The sequence below is a fragment of the Aulonocara stuartgranti genome, assembly GCF_965226115.1.
Source record: "Aulonocara stuartgranti genome assembly, chromosome: 12".
NCBI classification, from domain to species: Eukaryota; Metazoa; Chordata; class Actinopteri; order Cichliformes; family Cichlidae; genus Aulonocara; species Aulonocara stuartgranti.
In genome coordinates this window covers 15234306-15248356 of record NC_138948.1, presented here as the reverse complement: position 1 = coordinate 15248356, position 14051 = coordinate 15234306, and the positions used below count along the sequence as shown (strand labels likewise).

Here is a 14051-nt window from a genome sequence, read left to right as displayed (position 1 = left end):
ATTAAGTCCCCGCCTTTAAACTCAAATAAGAAGGAAACTTCAAAGGCCGTCGGCCGCCGGGGCTCCACCCTCGCGCTCCCGAAAAGCTTCACAAAGGATTTGCCGACGTTCGGGAATTCCGCCTCCAGTTCCTTTTATAGCGCCACTCGTGCGCTGGCAGCTCTCCAGGATCCCGCCCATCCGGTTACTTTGACAACACAAAGGACTTCACTGAACTCACAAGCTCCGCCCACTTTTCCAAATAAGGGCAGTCTCTCCATGTACGGCAAACAATCGGTGCGAGATTGCCCTTTTCTCTTCCTTATCCCGTTTATATGATCGGAGAGGAACTGCGCTTCAGGTTGGAAGCGGTGCGAACATGGCCGAGCGAGTCCAGCAGCCCCCAGCCAAGAGGCTCTGCTGCCGGCCCGGCTACAACCCGGCGTGCAGGCAGGGGCAGCGGGCTGGAGGTGTCCTGTGTGGCGGCGCGGGGTCCGCTCCGGGAGGGTCGGGAAATGGGAAAACGCACAACCCCGAGTCGTTGCTCGATATCGCGGCTCGCAGAGTCGCGGAGAAGTGGCCGTTCCAGAGGGTGGAGGAGCGGTTCGAAAGGATCCCGGAGCCCGTCCAGCGGAGGATCGTATATTGGTCTTTCCCGAGAAGCGAGAAGGAAATCTGTATGTATTCCTCTTTCAACGCTGGAGGAGAGGAAAGTGGAACTAGCGGGGACAATAATGACGAGACCCAGCTGCCTTTCCTACGGGGTGTCACTCTGTTGGAGGGTGGCTGGGTGGACAACGTATTGCAAGTCGGTGAGTGGACCATAGCGTTAGAGTAACGCAGGGAAACAGCATATAACCAACAAAACACCCAACTAGCACGGTTTGCCTTTTCCATTGGAGCCATGCCAGACTTTTAAAGGGCTCGTGTTTGCCTCCCTTAGTCTCGTCTATTATAAACAATGCAGGGTATTTCCACACCAGTCTACCCTATAGCTGTGTGTGAGAGCAGCCTATTTTCAGACAAGCCCGTAATAGTAGCCCACTTCTTCTTGTTTTTACCCACTGAGCTGCGCGCATTGAATGGCCCACAGCCATCCCAATTGGAAGCTTAGCACTTTGTTCCTATTTTTGTGTCTTTCTAGCTCTCCATGCCCCCACCGATGGGTACGCAGACAAAAGCCCCCTATATCTTTTCACCGCTGGCTAAATAGACGATATTTAGAAAGGGTGGGAGGGACGGTGATTTAAAGCCACAGTGCTTCTGTTTTGTTTGCCAAACACCTTTGTGAGACGGACTGAAGTCTTTCTTTCTGCCTTTCCAATATTCACTTAAAGCCCAAGCTATATGCACGGGGTAATGACAAATATGTTTTTTCCCCTTGGCGGCATTATTTTTGGTAAAGCTCGGGGTAATTAGAGGTGCTATAGGCTCAGCAACCCCCTGGCTGGCTGGCTGGCTGCCTTTGCCAGAGCCACAATATTTCACTGCAATCGTCAGTGCAATAGACTCAGCTGTCAATCCGACTCCCCACCCTTGGAAACGGTTCAGGATTCTAATCCCATTACCCTCCCCAGTTCATCTGAATCTTAATGCATTCTGCAAACAAGATTTTATGCATGATCTTCTTCCTCCTCCCTCCCTCCCTATCTCTCTCTCTCTTCCCCCTCCTTGTTCCCTCTTCCTCTCTCACTTCTTGGCTTACTATCCCTCCAAAGAATCTGTGTGGAGATGGCTTCAGCTCTTGTGGGCTCAGAGAATGTGCAGTGCACAATAGTAGCCATGGAGTAGGCAGACAGGAAGGCAGCTCTCCCTCCCTCTCTCTGGCCTGTTTACCAGATTCCCCAGCATTAGTCTCATTTATGGGCTCGGTCATTTGGGGCTTTAGGAAGCAAAGCACTCAGCTTAGGGTTAAATAAAAAGTGTGAGGCGTCAGCGAGGTATATGTAAGCAGTGTGTGTGTGTGCTTTGGGAAATAGTGACAGGCAGGGTAACGAGGTCATTTACTGTGGCCATGCATGTGCTTCTGTCTGCTTTAAAGAGATGGAAAAGTGTGTCAGAGTGTGTGTGTGGGCTTGATAAACACAGAGGAAAATTGCACATGCATCTCTCTCCCTCTGTGTGTGTGTGTGTGTGTCTGTGTGTCTGAGTCTGCATGGGCTGTCAGTCTCATCCCGCATGCTCACAGAGAGTGGAGAATGACAGGCGAGTACACAGCAGGAGGAGGGCATGTTATGCTGATTGCAATTTTCACCCCAGAATTTTTTATTTTTTTAAAGCTTGGGAAGATAAAGCCAGGAAGAGAAAATGATAAATAAAAGATGCAATCTACTCCAGGGGACAGGCAGCCACTGGAGGATGAGGGCTTAAAAGCAGGGCAGCGTGGGAGGGAGGAGGCTGTCAGCCACATCACACACCACATGTATTGGCCCATCAAACACATACAGTGGGTCTGGCCTGGAAAACAGTGCAGGGTGGCTGTTAGGGCGTGTATGTGTGCGCACACAAGCGTATATGCATGCATGACTTTGTGTGGCTTCTTGTGTGCAAATGTGTGTGCTGTCAGTGGGATGGGATTCAGTGTTGATGATGAAAGACAGTAGAGCAGTAGAATAGATGCAGAGGTTATTGTGTATGGGGGTTGGGGGGAGCTAATATACTTGAATGGATCTGCTGTCGCTGTATTCCACTCCTTCCCCTCCCATCCCGTCCTCTACCTCCCTCTCTCCCAAGTGAGCAGCTATAAAACTCTCCATATTTACTCCCCTAAGGCCAACTACCAGCCCCCAGTCTCCTGTGATTATTTATCTTTTTCTCAAAGACATTAATCACAAGCCTTTTTCCTTTTTTTTTGGGTCCCTCCATCTCTTTCCATACATCAGTGCTATGGAGAGAATGGATAGGGGGATGGCGCTTAAGGGGAAGAGCAATAGATCGGGTGATATCAAGAAAAAGAGGGGAAGCCTAGAGGGAAAATGTGGGTGGAAAATGCAAAAGAGGAAAGAAGCATTGAAATGGTGATTGCAAGAGAAGGGAGATGCATGAAAGTAAAGAATGAAGTGCGGAAAAAGGGGGAGAGAGTGAGATGGATGGCTCGCTCTCTCTCCCATGCGGGCTCATCTGTTCCAATGCCAGCCTCTGAGATAAATTTTCATATACGAAATTCAGGCGTTATCTTAGCGGTCCACTGCTCCTCGGTTATAGCGGCGTTATAACAACCCGGCTTCGGTATTTTTGCGCTCCTCACTGATGTTCCGGTCAGCCACAGAGCAGGTGTCGGACCACATACCTAACCTTAACCTCTAAAGGCTTCTGTGTGTAATAATACATGAAAAACTGCAAACGAACAGCATTAAATATGCATCTTGCTTTGGAAAGCAGTCCCCCTAACAGCAGCTGTCTGTCATAAAAAATTACATTGTCATGAGGTGATCACAGAAACATCAGTAAATCTCACCAGTGGTGCCAAATTTTGAATCTTTTTTTAGCTTGTCAATCACACTGTACCGTGTGGCAACTGAGCATCATTTACCGGTATAGAAAACTTCTAGACCAGCCTGTTCTGATCACAGCATCTGTTCTCTGGTCCCCTTGTGTAATTTAGACTCAGCGGCTCATCTTCCTGAAAAGGAAGGCTAGTGTTATTGTGCCCCATCCTCTAATTATAGAATTCTAATCCTATGGCTGTAACATGGCATGACAAAGCATGTTTGCACTTCATTACCCTCCTTCCTGTTTTAGTCCTCCAGCATGGGTCAAGTTCATCTCCGCTGCTGTCATTTATTCAAGACTTGTACCTTTCCCTTGAACTCTCATCCCTGTGTTTCTAAACCCTCCCACCCCCCGTCTGCCTCCAGGGCTTTGTACTAAGAGTTAAAAAGGAAAAACCCCATAACTCACCACCGTACACACCACCACCTTCCTATCCTGTTACCGTAAGCCACCATGTCCCCGAGGAGTGACATACTGATGCCTGGCATATGTCGCTCTCTGCGTCGTCATTAGCATAGTCTACGCGGGACAGCCTGTTTATCCAGCTCCGCTTGTTAGGCTAATTTTTTTTTTTTCTTCCACATGAAGCTACATGTCATTTTTATCATCCTTACTGCCCCAAATCTGAGTGATGAGGCGGACACTTTGAGGGCGCTTTAAATTAAACTTGAATGAAAGTAGATACGCCATAACCTGTGGACCATTTTGCTGTGTTTTCCATGGTGGTGTTATCGGACTAAATGGCCTGTAATATTTTGCCTCGGCCCTGCCAAAAATATCACTGAGTGTCCATGGCAGTCATGCCGGTGTAAGTGTGAATGTCATCCTCCCCGACTCCACCTATTCCAGAGATAAACTGTTAGGTGTGTGTGTGTCTGTGGGTATGTTTGCATATATGTGTGTCTTGTCTTTTGCTTCTGCATGCTCATAACTCAGGTTAATTTGTTCACGCTCTGGAGAATCTTAATTAGGTTTCTGCGTCATCTGCTCTCACCAACTCTCAGTTTTCTTCCTTCTTTTAGAAGAAAAATAAAAAATAAGTCATGATGTCAATGAAACAGTGAAATAACAACCAGGCGAACCACCCGCCTGGTTGTTATTTCACCTGTTTTTTGATTGTTTGTTTTTTTTTAAACCTCTTCCTATTTGTCACATGGAGAAAATCATAACACAGACTCTGCTTAAATTGTCTGTGTGGCTCCATTATTGTGCACCATGGGTGTGTTAGTGGAGATGCTGCACAAAAACTTTTATTTAACATTCGGCCAATATGAGACGACAATACAACATACAGAGAACAGCATTTAAACAAAAGGCTTGGTAAAAACAATGAAGGTTTGCACACATTGTTAAGTTATTGCTGGTATGACAATGCCAAAGAGAAATATTTTACAAAGTTGAAGGAACACAAACTTGTTTGTGCAAGAACAGACTCATGGATCCACATCCTTTTTTTTTTTTTTCTTTTCCCCTATGCACTTCTTTTGAGCTAAGGATTCATAAGGCTTTTTAAAAGAGCTTCTTCGGGGCCCACATCGACAAGCATTCAAACATTCTGTCCACAAAGGTGCAGAATTTAAGATGCGCAACGCAAATCTTGCAGGAGCATGTCGTCTGCGAGACGCTATCGGGCTGAGCGTTAAGGCTGTTTTTGTTGGGTGAGGGCTTATTCTTTTTGTTTGTGTGTGGGCTGTTTCTTTTCATGTGGGTGGATCTGGTTTTATTTTCCTGTTAGGTTAGAGAGTTCCTTTATCTTTTTTACAATGCCCGTCGAGAATGAGCCCACATGCCCACCGCTGAAGACAGGGAGAGCTAGAGAGAGAGACTGAGCATTATTCGAATATTCTGGGAGGCCATACTGCTGTAAAGAGGCAGAAATTGTGATGCCGGACTTAAAGAAATGCTGTCACAATAGAATTCAGAGGCTTTTCAAAATTATTCCCCATGAAGGTTTTGTGCTTTCCTATAAAGCAAAAGTTCTTTTAGAGGATTCTGTGAAAGTCAGGGTTATCAGATGTCTGTAGATCAAGCTTGAAGGTGATAGCGACGAGGGAGCAGTGATCCAGGATCCGGTGCATCAGGTCTACCCCTAGGCATATGACTAACCCTGGGCTTGTATCGTCATGGAAACATGCCTGAGCCTAGAGCTAGTGTAAACATCTGGCTGTCCAAGAGGGAGCGAGAGGGGCAGCAACTGCGTCCATGTGAAGAGAAGTGGAGTCTTTAAAGAGAGCGCTCTCTCTCTCCGTCTGGCTTTGTGTATCTGAGCCTGGGAGAAGGAGATTCCAGGGCCTTGTCTCATTATGTTGGCCGAATGGAAAGAAGATAGGATACCTTTCAGCTGTCGTGTAATGGAAACACGTTAGCTTAGTACCTCCGCGTGTGTGTGTGCGAGTGTGTGCACATGCAAATGCGGCTTTGCAGTCGTTTGGTTAGAGACAACAGATTGTGTTTTGTGTTTATCTTTTGATCTCGCTATTGTTTATTTCATAATATTACTTGATGAGAGATAATGCCTAGATTGGCAAAGCATCCAGGAAAATTATTATTATTTTTTGTATGTTTCCAGCTGAGCAGAATATTTTCCATCTAAAGCAAAAGTTGCGTAAGCGTCACAGTAAATCCAAAATGTGTTTGCATGATAATTACTTTAATTCTGCAATAATAAGTTTCAGCTCGATCTCAGTTTCCGCTTTCTATCGCTTGAAAGCAATGTGGGTGGCCTCCTTAAGGATATACCCTATAAAGAAACAATGCCATGCTGCAGCCACTAAGTGATAGATGACCACTGGTTCCTCTGCTAGCTGTGCCTCGATCCCATCATGTCAGAATTTTCCAGAAGGTCCCTAATGCTTGTCACAGCCTTAGCTCCAAACTCTAACCAACCCCGTTCCCAGATGTGCCTTTAGATAGATTTTTCCCACCACAGACCATAACTTCCTGTAGCCAGCCATGTTCCATCTCCTAAACTTGGCTTTAACTGTCCCCTGCTCCTCCCATTTCCAATGCCTATACCTGTAGACAGTCCTGTCATTTCAAGCTCGGACTAATGTCTGTGTGCCCTGTTTCCAGTCTTTCTACCTGACTGGAGCCAGCCTCTGTCTCATTCTCAGTCCCAGACATAGCCGTTTCCTCCCTACCCCTCTTAAATGAACGTTCCCAGTTCCAACCATAGCTTCACTATATCTGCCACACTGCCAGACCTATCGCAAGTAGACCAAAGACCTCTTTTCAAAATGACCCTGCACACTAATAGAAGCATATATTCAGAGATGCTCAGCGTTTAAGATCAGCGTGTGTTGGTGCTTGTTAAAATAAACCAGCTAAAGTAATAAAGTTCCAGCATGAGCTCTGTAACGTCTGCCCCAGTCCCTGTTCCAGCTTGACTTGTCTCCTGTCCCAGACTGTGGCTGCTGTGTGTGCGTCAGCACAGCTCCTCGGCTGGCTGACTCTGTCTAGGAATCCAGTCCTTCCTCCACACAGCTCCTGCCCCTCTCTTCTCTGTCAGCAGAGGGAATGAAGCACAGGGAGCAGGCGATAGAAAGGGTACTAAATCCACAATGACAAGGCCCTATTAAAAGACGTTTTTTCTATTTCATTTAATGACTTTTATTACCAGCCACCCCTCTCACTTCGATTTGGCAATAATAACAACAGGGGAATGCAGCACTCAGCGTTATCCTATCTGATTCTCCCTTTCACTTTTTTTTCTTTTTAATGAATTCCACTTTGCACCAATGTGCTGCTGAAATAAGCACAAAAGCAGTCCAAGTCTGTGCTTACTGCAGCGGAGAGCTAAATGTGTATATATTTATTGTGGATGGATGCCTGTCTTTGTGCCTTGCATGCATGCTTGCATGTACATCTGTAGTAAAGACTTTGCACACGTCTTCACTGTTACCACAATCCAAAGCTTCTCCATGTGGTTTGGTCAACAGCTGTTGTCACCTCAGAAGCCAAACGTTTTGCGGTTTTGTGTGTGTCTGTGTGCGTACATAATCACTGTGTGCTTTGCTCAGAAAGTAGAAAGCTACCTGCCGTGGTCCAATATTAAGAACAATTACTTTGGTCTATCCTAAACAAATACACAGCATAATGATAATAATAATAATAACACAACTTTCCCTTGTAGTGAGTGTATAATTCTTGTATCATGTTCGTCTATATCAAACGAACAGCCCAGGGCTTTCTAATAAGAAGGCAGTCAAGGCCATAAAGATTTGGACTTGGACTTTAACTCGGGTGGATCTGCCTTGTAAAGCTACTTCTGAGACACAGCTCGCCCAAATTCCTGCACAGCTTATAAGTAAAGGCAGGATTCTTTCAGTCTATTTAACTTTGTGTGAATAGGCGAATGTACGTGTGTGACTTTGTGTGTTAATGGCTCGCTGAGCGTGTTTATGGCTGTGTGTGTCAGGCTGAATAAAGGTGAGGCATGTTAATGATAAGAGGGTGGATGACATTCCCGTCTGTCATCATTCCCACCCTATCTCGTTTCCACTCTTGCATGTACACACACACACACACACATTTACCTCACAGTGCCGGGGTGCCGGTGACTAGGCGCCTTTGAATAAACAACAGCAGAGGATGAGGGTTTACCTGCCACTGACCCCTGTTGCTCGCACACATACATACTGATAGAGGTGTTCACTCATTGACTGGTCCCTCCCCCATCACTAAGCTGGCCCAGTGTTGACCTCTTCATCTGATCTCCAGGGATTTACCGAAGTCAAAGGTCAATCTGGTCAGACTGTCCCTCCAGTGGCTGACTGCCTTCCTTGAAAGACAGGCCCCTGCTCGCATTATTGTTTTCCAATAAGTAGCACCTGACCAAAGGAAAAGGCTGCTTGCTTGATTGAATGTGTGCATGCGTCTTTACACGTCCCAATAAGCAATTTCTCACCCGAGAGAACGGTCCAGGAGGAGACAAAGAGTATGCCCACTTTTGTTGTCCCTTTTGTGGAACAATCGGGAATCTGAGCCAGATTGAGACGAGGGGGGTTATCCCCTTCTCTCTTCTTGCCTGGCAGGCTCAAGTGCCGTGTGAGCTATGTAGAGGAGGAGGCTTTGAGAGTGCAAGGTGCCTCTGGCTGTGCCTGGTCCAACGATGTCGTGGCGGTGTGGCATGTGAGACATGCATTCATTGCTTTGTGGCAGAGCAGGGCTGAATAGAGCTGGAAAGGCTCTCCAGGCATGAGAGACAGAGAGACAAAGAAAGAGAATGAGAGAGATTCAGAGGGAAGGAGTAGAAGGCTTTCAAATGACTATGGAATTTAGTTTGCCCTTCTAAAGAGGTTTTTTTCTTTCTTTCTTTTCTCTCACTTCTATGCTCTTTTTTTTTGTTTTGTTTTTTTGCTTGCTTAGTTTTTTTTTTCATATTTCATTCCTGTTTTCCTTGTTCTTGCCAGCCTGTTTTCTTGGTCTTACCATACCTCCATACTTGCACTCCCTCTCTGTGCTTCTAAGCTCCCATTGTCTCTGTTTCTCTACTTCCTGATTTTCAAGTTTCAATTCCCAAGCCAGGCTAAAGACACCCATATTGTATTTTACACGGCTCCTGTCTAGATACAGCATGTTTCCATCAAGCTTCCTGTGTCTAAAGTCCCAAAAGAAGGCTAACAAGCTTTCTAATTCCTCCTCTCTGTGCTTTGCTAGAACTACCAGTCTGTGTCCAGGTCTCAGGGGCAGTCGCTCTTTCTACATTCACAAGCTCTCTGTTTACTACAGGATTTATGAGAGAAACAAGACTTGGCCTACTTGCTGTGACGTGTATTTGTCTGAAGTTTTTAAATGATCCTCAATCTGATGTTGTTGTTTTTTTAGGCATTGCAGACCATCCTGGAACCTTTTTAGGTCGACACTGATGAATTACACTTGTTTATTGCCCTGATCACAACACTTCTGCCAGGCCACAAACATAAACCTAACTAAAAATCCTGACTGATCGGCTGATCTGAATGCTAGCCCACAATAGCAGATAAACTTCTACACATCAAAATGGCAAATGTCATACACGGTGTGCTGTTTAAGATGCTTTACACAACCCACAGTGACTTCTGCAGGCATCTGCAAGCTGCTTTGCAACCCGCCTCCACTGAAGTTCCTCTTTTCACTGCTGTTTCTCAATCAAATCTGCTGTGATGATGCCTGCTCTGTTCTCTGCTGGGGGTTTTGCTGCTTCTCTCCCCTCTTCCCACTTTCCATGTCTGAACATGAAATGGGATGCAGGTTCCCAAGCAGAGCGAAATGTGGAAATAATCTTATTTTGACTGAAACCGGTCTATGCCTGTCCCACGCTCTGCTCGTTGAACGGCATGGGTATAGTGTGGGTGAAGTATTGACGCTAGCATTATTGCCTGGCATTGTTGAGGATGATTGTATGCCATTGTGTGTCACTGCCAACCTGTCTGTCTGCATTCTAGCTGAGACTGGCTTGCTGCTAGCAGGCTAGCTGTCCCTCCTGGGTGGCTACATCACCTCATCCTATACCCTCCTCACAGCCAGTGACAGCCCAGCCCAGGGAGACATAGGTAATGGTCCTCTCTGATGTACACCCCGACTCAATTGAACTGGATGGCAGACACACGCCTAAAATAACAAAAGGAGGGGAGCGAAAGAGAGGGGGTGGAAAGGAGAGAAGGGGAGGGAAGGAGCGAAGCGATCGATAAAGCAGGGACACATTGCCTAATAAAGATTTATTCCTTTCCCCCCCCTCGCCATCCGCCTTGGCAGGGCAGACGAGGAGGGGGGGAGGAGAGAATGTGATTAGTGGACTTCTTCTCCCAGGGTGCTTCTGATAGCATGTGTGTATGCGTGCATGGCGGTGCACTTGGCCCCATGCGTTGTGTGTATTTTTGCATCTCGGTGTGTTTATCGCATGTGTTTGTCTCTCTCCCAAGAGCAATAGGGGTTAAAAACGGTCTCTGTCGTTTGTTCTGCCAGCAGCGGCACTAGCAGCTGCAGCTGTGTCCCTGCCTCTCTCTTCCTGTCAGCTAATATTTAGTTAATCTTTGGTCTGGGACCTACGGGACTGGCCGGAGCTCCTGGTGCCCCATCCATCTCGCACTGATCTATATTCCACGCTGGATCCCTGTGCCATTAACCACTACCAAGGGGAGGAGAGCAGGGGATGGAGCGGCGCAGAGGTAGAACTAAGAGGAAAGGGCAGATGGGTGGAGGTAGAGCTGTAGAGAGACAAGAGAGTGATGGAGAGGAAGCGATAGAGGGAGGAGGAGGAGGGGTAGCTGTCTACCGTATCAGCGCTAAATAAGAGGGAAAAGACAGGCAAGGAGGTGGGTCAGCTATTCCATACATGGCAGAAATTGCTCCTAATAATTTAGGGGAAAGTGCAGCAAAAGAAATATGCACAGATTTATTTATTTATTTTGAACTCTGCAGCTCCATTTATTTCCTGCTTTATTGGATGCCGTCCCGATTTAAGTCTTTCATATAGAGGAGCAGGTGGAATTACTTCAATCCGACAATAAACAACAGAGAGGTAGAGTGTTTCCACAAGGAGGTGTGAAAGGTTGAGGAGGAAAAGGCCGACGTAGGTGGTGGAGGAGGATGGGCAAAAAAGAGAGAGGCAGAGGCGTGGGAGTGAGCGATCCATATGCAGTGAGTGGGCCACTTCATTGATATGCATTGTGTAGTTATGAGGGGGTCCACCTGTGAAGGCTCCAAGTGCTGAGTCACTCAGTAACGCACAGACTAAATGCTTTTATCCCAGACGCCTCGTCCATCTGAATGGAATATAATAGGCCGTAAAGTGCTTTGCTAGCAGCGGCTGCTTGCCCCATGGCAAACCCTTGCCCCTCGCTCTCACTCACCCTTCTCCAAATCTCATTTCGCCACTTTCATGGAAACAAAGTGTGCTTAGCTTTAATTACATTGTTGTTTTTTCTATATATTTTTGTTGTTCTTTCCATCTTTCCATGTTGTTCCTCCTGCAGTGCTTTTCTGGCAGCAACACTGAGCTTTCTCTCTCTCCCCGCTACAGCCCTTCTGTCCACACTCCCTGCATATCTTCCCCCTACAGTTAAGTGTGATCCCTCTGCTGCTGCCGCTGCCGATGCTGTGTGTCTGCGTGTGTGTATTTTGTGTGTGGGGCACCTGTTTGGGATCTCGGTGTGTGTTCAGGGTCACGCCTGCAGGTCGTGCGTAATGAATAGCAGAGCTGTTGGCGAAGCACAACTGGTCGGGGAAGGAGGTGGCCAGAGAATAGCTCACCAGTGACGGAAGGAGAGGAGGAGGATGGACGGATAGATGGAGGGAGGGAGGAAGGAAAGAAAGAAAGGGATGATGGAGCGAGAGGACCAGTAAGGGAGGAAGTGAAGAGTGGTTGCGAAGCCAGTGAGCCTTAACCACCTTCTGTCAGTCTGTCTGGTCTTGGTGCTGTTTTCTCTCTCCTCGGAATCTAATGGCTTTTCCACTGTCCTCTTTCCAAACCTCCACACCTCCCCTCCTCACCCCCTTCTCTCTACTCTTACCTCTCTCTCTCTCGCTCTCTCTCTCTCTCTCTCTCTCTCTCTCTCTCTCTCTCTCTCTCTCTCTCTCTCTCTCTCTCTCTCTCTCTCTCTCTCCCTCCATTTTTTTTCTTTCTAATTCCTCTCCATCTCTCACTTTCCCAGTTAAAATTCTCCAACGAAGTCCCTGTGCTGTCTTCCCTTGCTACCTCCCCTCCCTCACTCTCCCTATGTACTTCCAGCTGCTGGCCAGGGGAACAGCTGACTAAATCTAAAGCTGGGGCCCCTGGCTCTGGCTCTGGCTCTGGCCCCAGCTCCAGCTCTGCCATAGCCTCCTCCTATTCTCAGCCCCCCTTTTCCCTTCCTCCAGCTCTCCCTCTTCTCTCTGGCCTCTAGCCCTGGCTCCTCTCTCAGCAGCCCCAGCTCAGCCCTGGCCCTGCCTCTGAACCTGGGCTCCAGTTTTGCCTGACTCTCAGTGGTTCCTTCCAACCATCCCCCTCCATCCCACTTTGGAGCTGAAAAGCCTCAAAACCCTTCGCTCTCTCTCTCTTTCTCTCTGTTTTGCCTATAAGCCTTCTGTTTTGCTTTCTCTTTTTCGTGTGGGTGTGTGTGTGTGTGTGTGTGTGTTGGCTTTTTTGTTTTGTTTTTTTTAATTGTGTATTTCTTGCTACTTCATTTGCTCACCCTCCTCCCTGCTCTGACAGGCTGTAGCTGGGCCCCTGGTACTGTCCCAACATATCTGGACTGAGGCCTCATCCAGGTTGGCTGCAGTTCAGTTCTCTGGCTCCTTTGCCCAGCATCCATTGCCAGGCATCTTCCTCTCTCTGGCTATAACGTTAGTCACTGTAACTCAATGTGGCTCGCTTTACTCCAAGCCACACTCGGCTTGTACATTCGGTTGTTTCTGGCTTAACACTTTCCGTGAAGCTCTCAGACTCGTCGCGTGTCTCCTCCGTCTCCTCGACTCCAGTTTCCGTGCGTGTCTTTAAGTTGTGTAGATGGGCTCTGGCTCAGGCAACGGCACAGACACACACGGCAGGCGCATGAAAGCATGCGTCGTGCGAGAGTGTGAGGCATATGACACATGATTGGCAGTAGGGGGAGGATGGGGAAAAGCAGCGAAAGGGGAAGTGGGCCTTGTCACAATTCTAGACAAGCCGAGGGCTCAAGTTTGATCGCTGCCCAGGGAAAGGGAGCCTTTGTTCACTCCCCCCGCCCACCTCCTCCCTAACCTCTGAGGCTGTCAGAGCGAAGGGTGCAGGCTTGTGTGATTAGGTGCAGGCACAGGTTCCATCATCACTCTTTTGAACAGACATTGCCCACAGAAGACACACGCCAATACGCTTCTTCCTTCTTGACACAGAGCAATTCTGAAAGGGCGACTGTAGGGACTGACAGGGTAAAGTTCAGAGAGCAGCCTGCAGCTACACTGGGATACACATTCCCTTTGAGTGGAAGTGGGCCAGTGAAGCCCAGGCAGGAAGAAAAATAGTCTCTCCTGTGGAAAAACTTGCCGTTCTTTGCTTATTATTCAACCCATTCCTGTCTGTCTAATGCCCACAGCAGTCTCTCCCCCCCCCCTCCTCTCTTGTTGCATTTGTTGTCGGCTTTTGTTGTTATGTTTTAATTTTGTATGTATGCGTGGAGAGTGGGTGGGGGTGGAGGGGTGGGAGAGCAGCAAAAGTTTCCTTTGGAGTCACGTTTTCTCTTGCTGACTGACAGACGCGGGATGATGAAAGCGAATCGCAAAGTGCCACAGACATCAAAGGTTCCTGTCTTCCCTCACTTATTGGCATCAGTGCACAACAACCCGGCGTGGATTCCTCAAAACAGGGAGGGAAGCAGGGGCGGGTGGGGCGTGGAAGGAGCTGCAAGACGTGGAGGCATATGACAAAAGAAACTACCGTCCAAACAGCTTGAGGGGGCAGAGTCAGGAGGTGGGGCCGCTAAATAATCAAACCTAAGCGCTGTAACTGAATCGGACTGCTTTTCAAGAGCATTTTCAATCAAAACGGGCTTTTGATGTGCACTGATTCTGATACCAGCAATGTTTGAATAGAGAAATAGTGACAGGCTTGAAGTTATGAAGAACTCTGCTTTGGGCCCTCACTT

The 14051-nt window shown here is 47.6% G+C and overlaps 2 protein-coding genes across 2 annotated transcripts in view; one reads left to right on the top strand and one right to left on the bottom strand.

Annotated features, from left to right (window-relative positions):
• pde4d (phosphodiesterase 4D, cAMP-specific) overlaps positions 1-14051 on the bottom strand; it is a 316846-nt gene that overhangs the window by 265196 nt on the left and 37599 nt on the right. The window lies entirely within an intron of this gene.
• LOC309719207 (zinc finger SWIM domain-containing protein 6-like) overlaps positions 308-14051 on the top strand; it is a 48417-nt gene continuing 34673 nt past the window's right edge. Inside the window, exon 1 of the mRNA XM_082555158.1 lies at positions 308-791. Within this exon, the coding sequence (XP_082411284.1) occupies positions 359-791 (433 nt within the window). The 5' untranslated portion in view covers positions 308-358. The remainder of the gene's footprint in view (positions 792-14051) is intronic.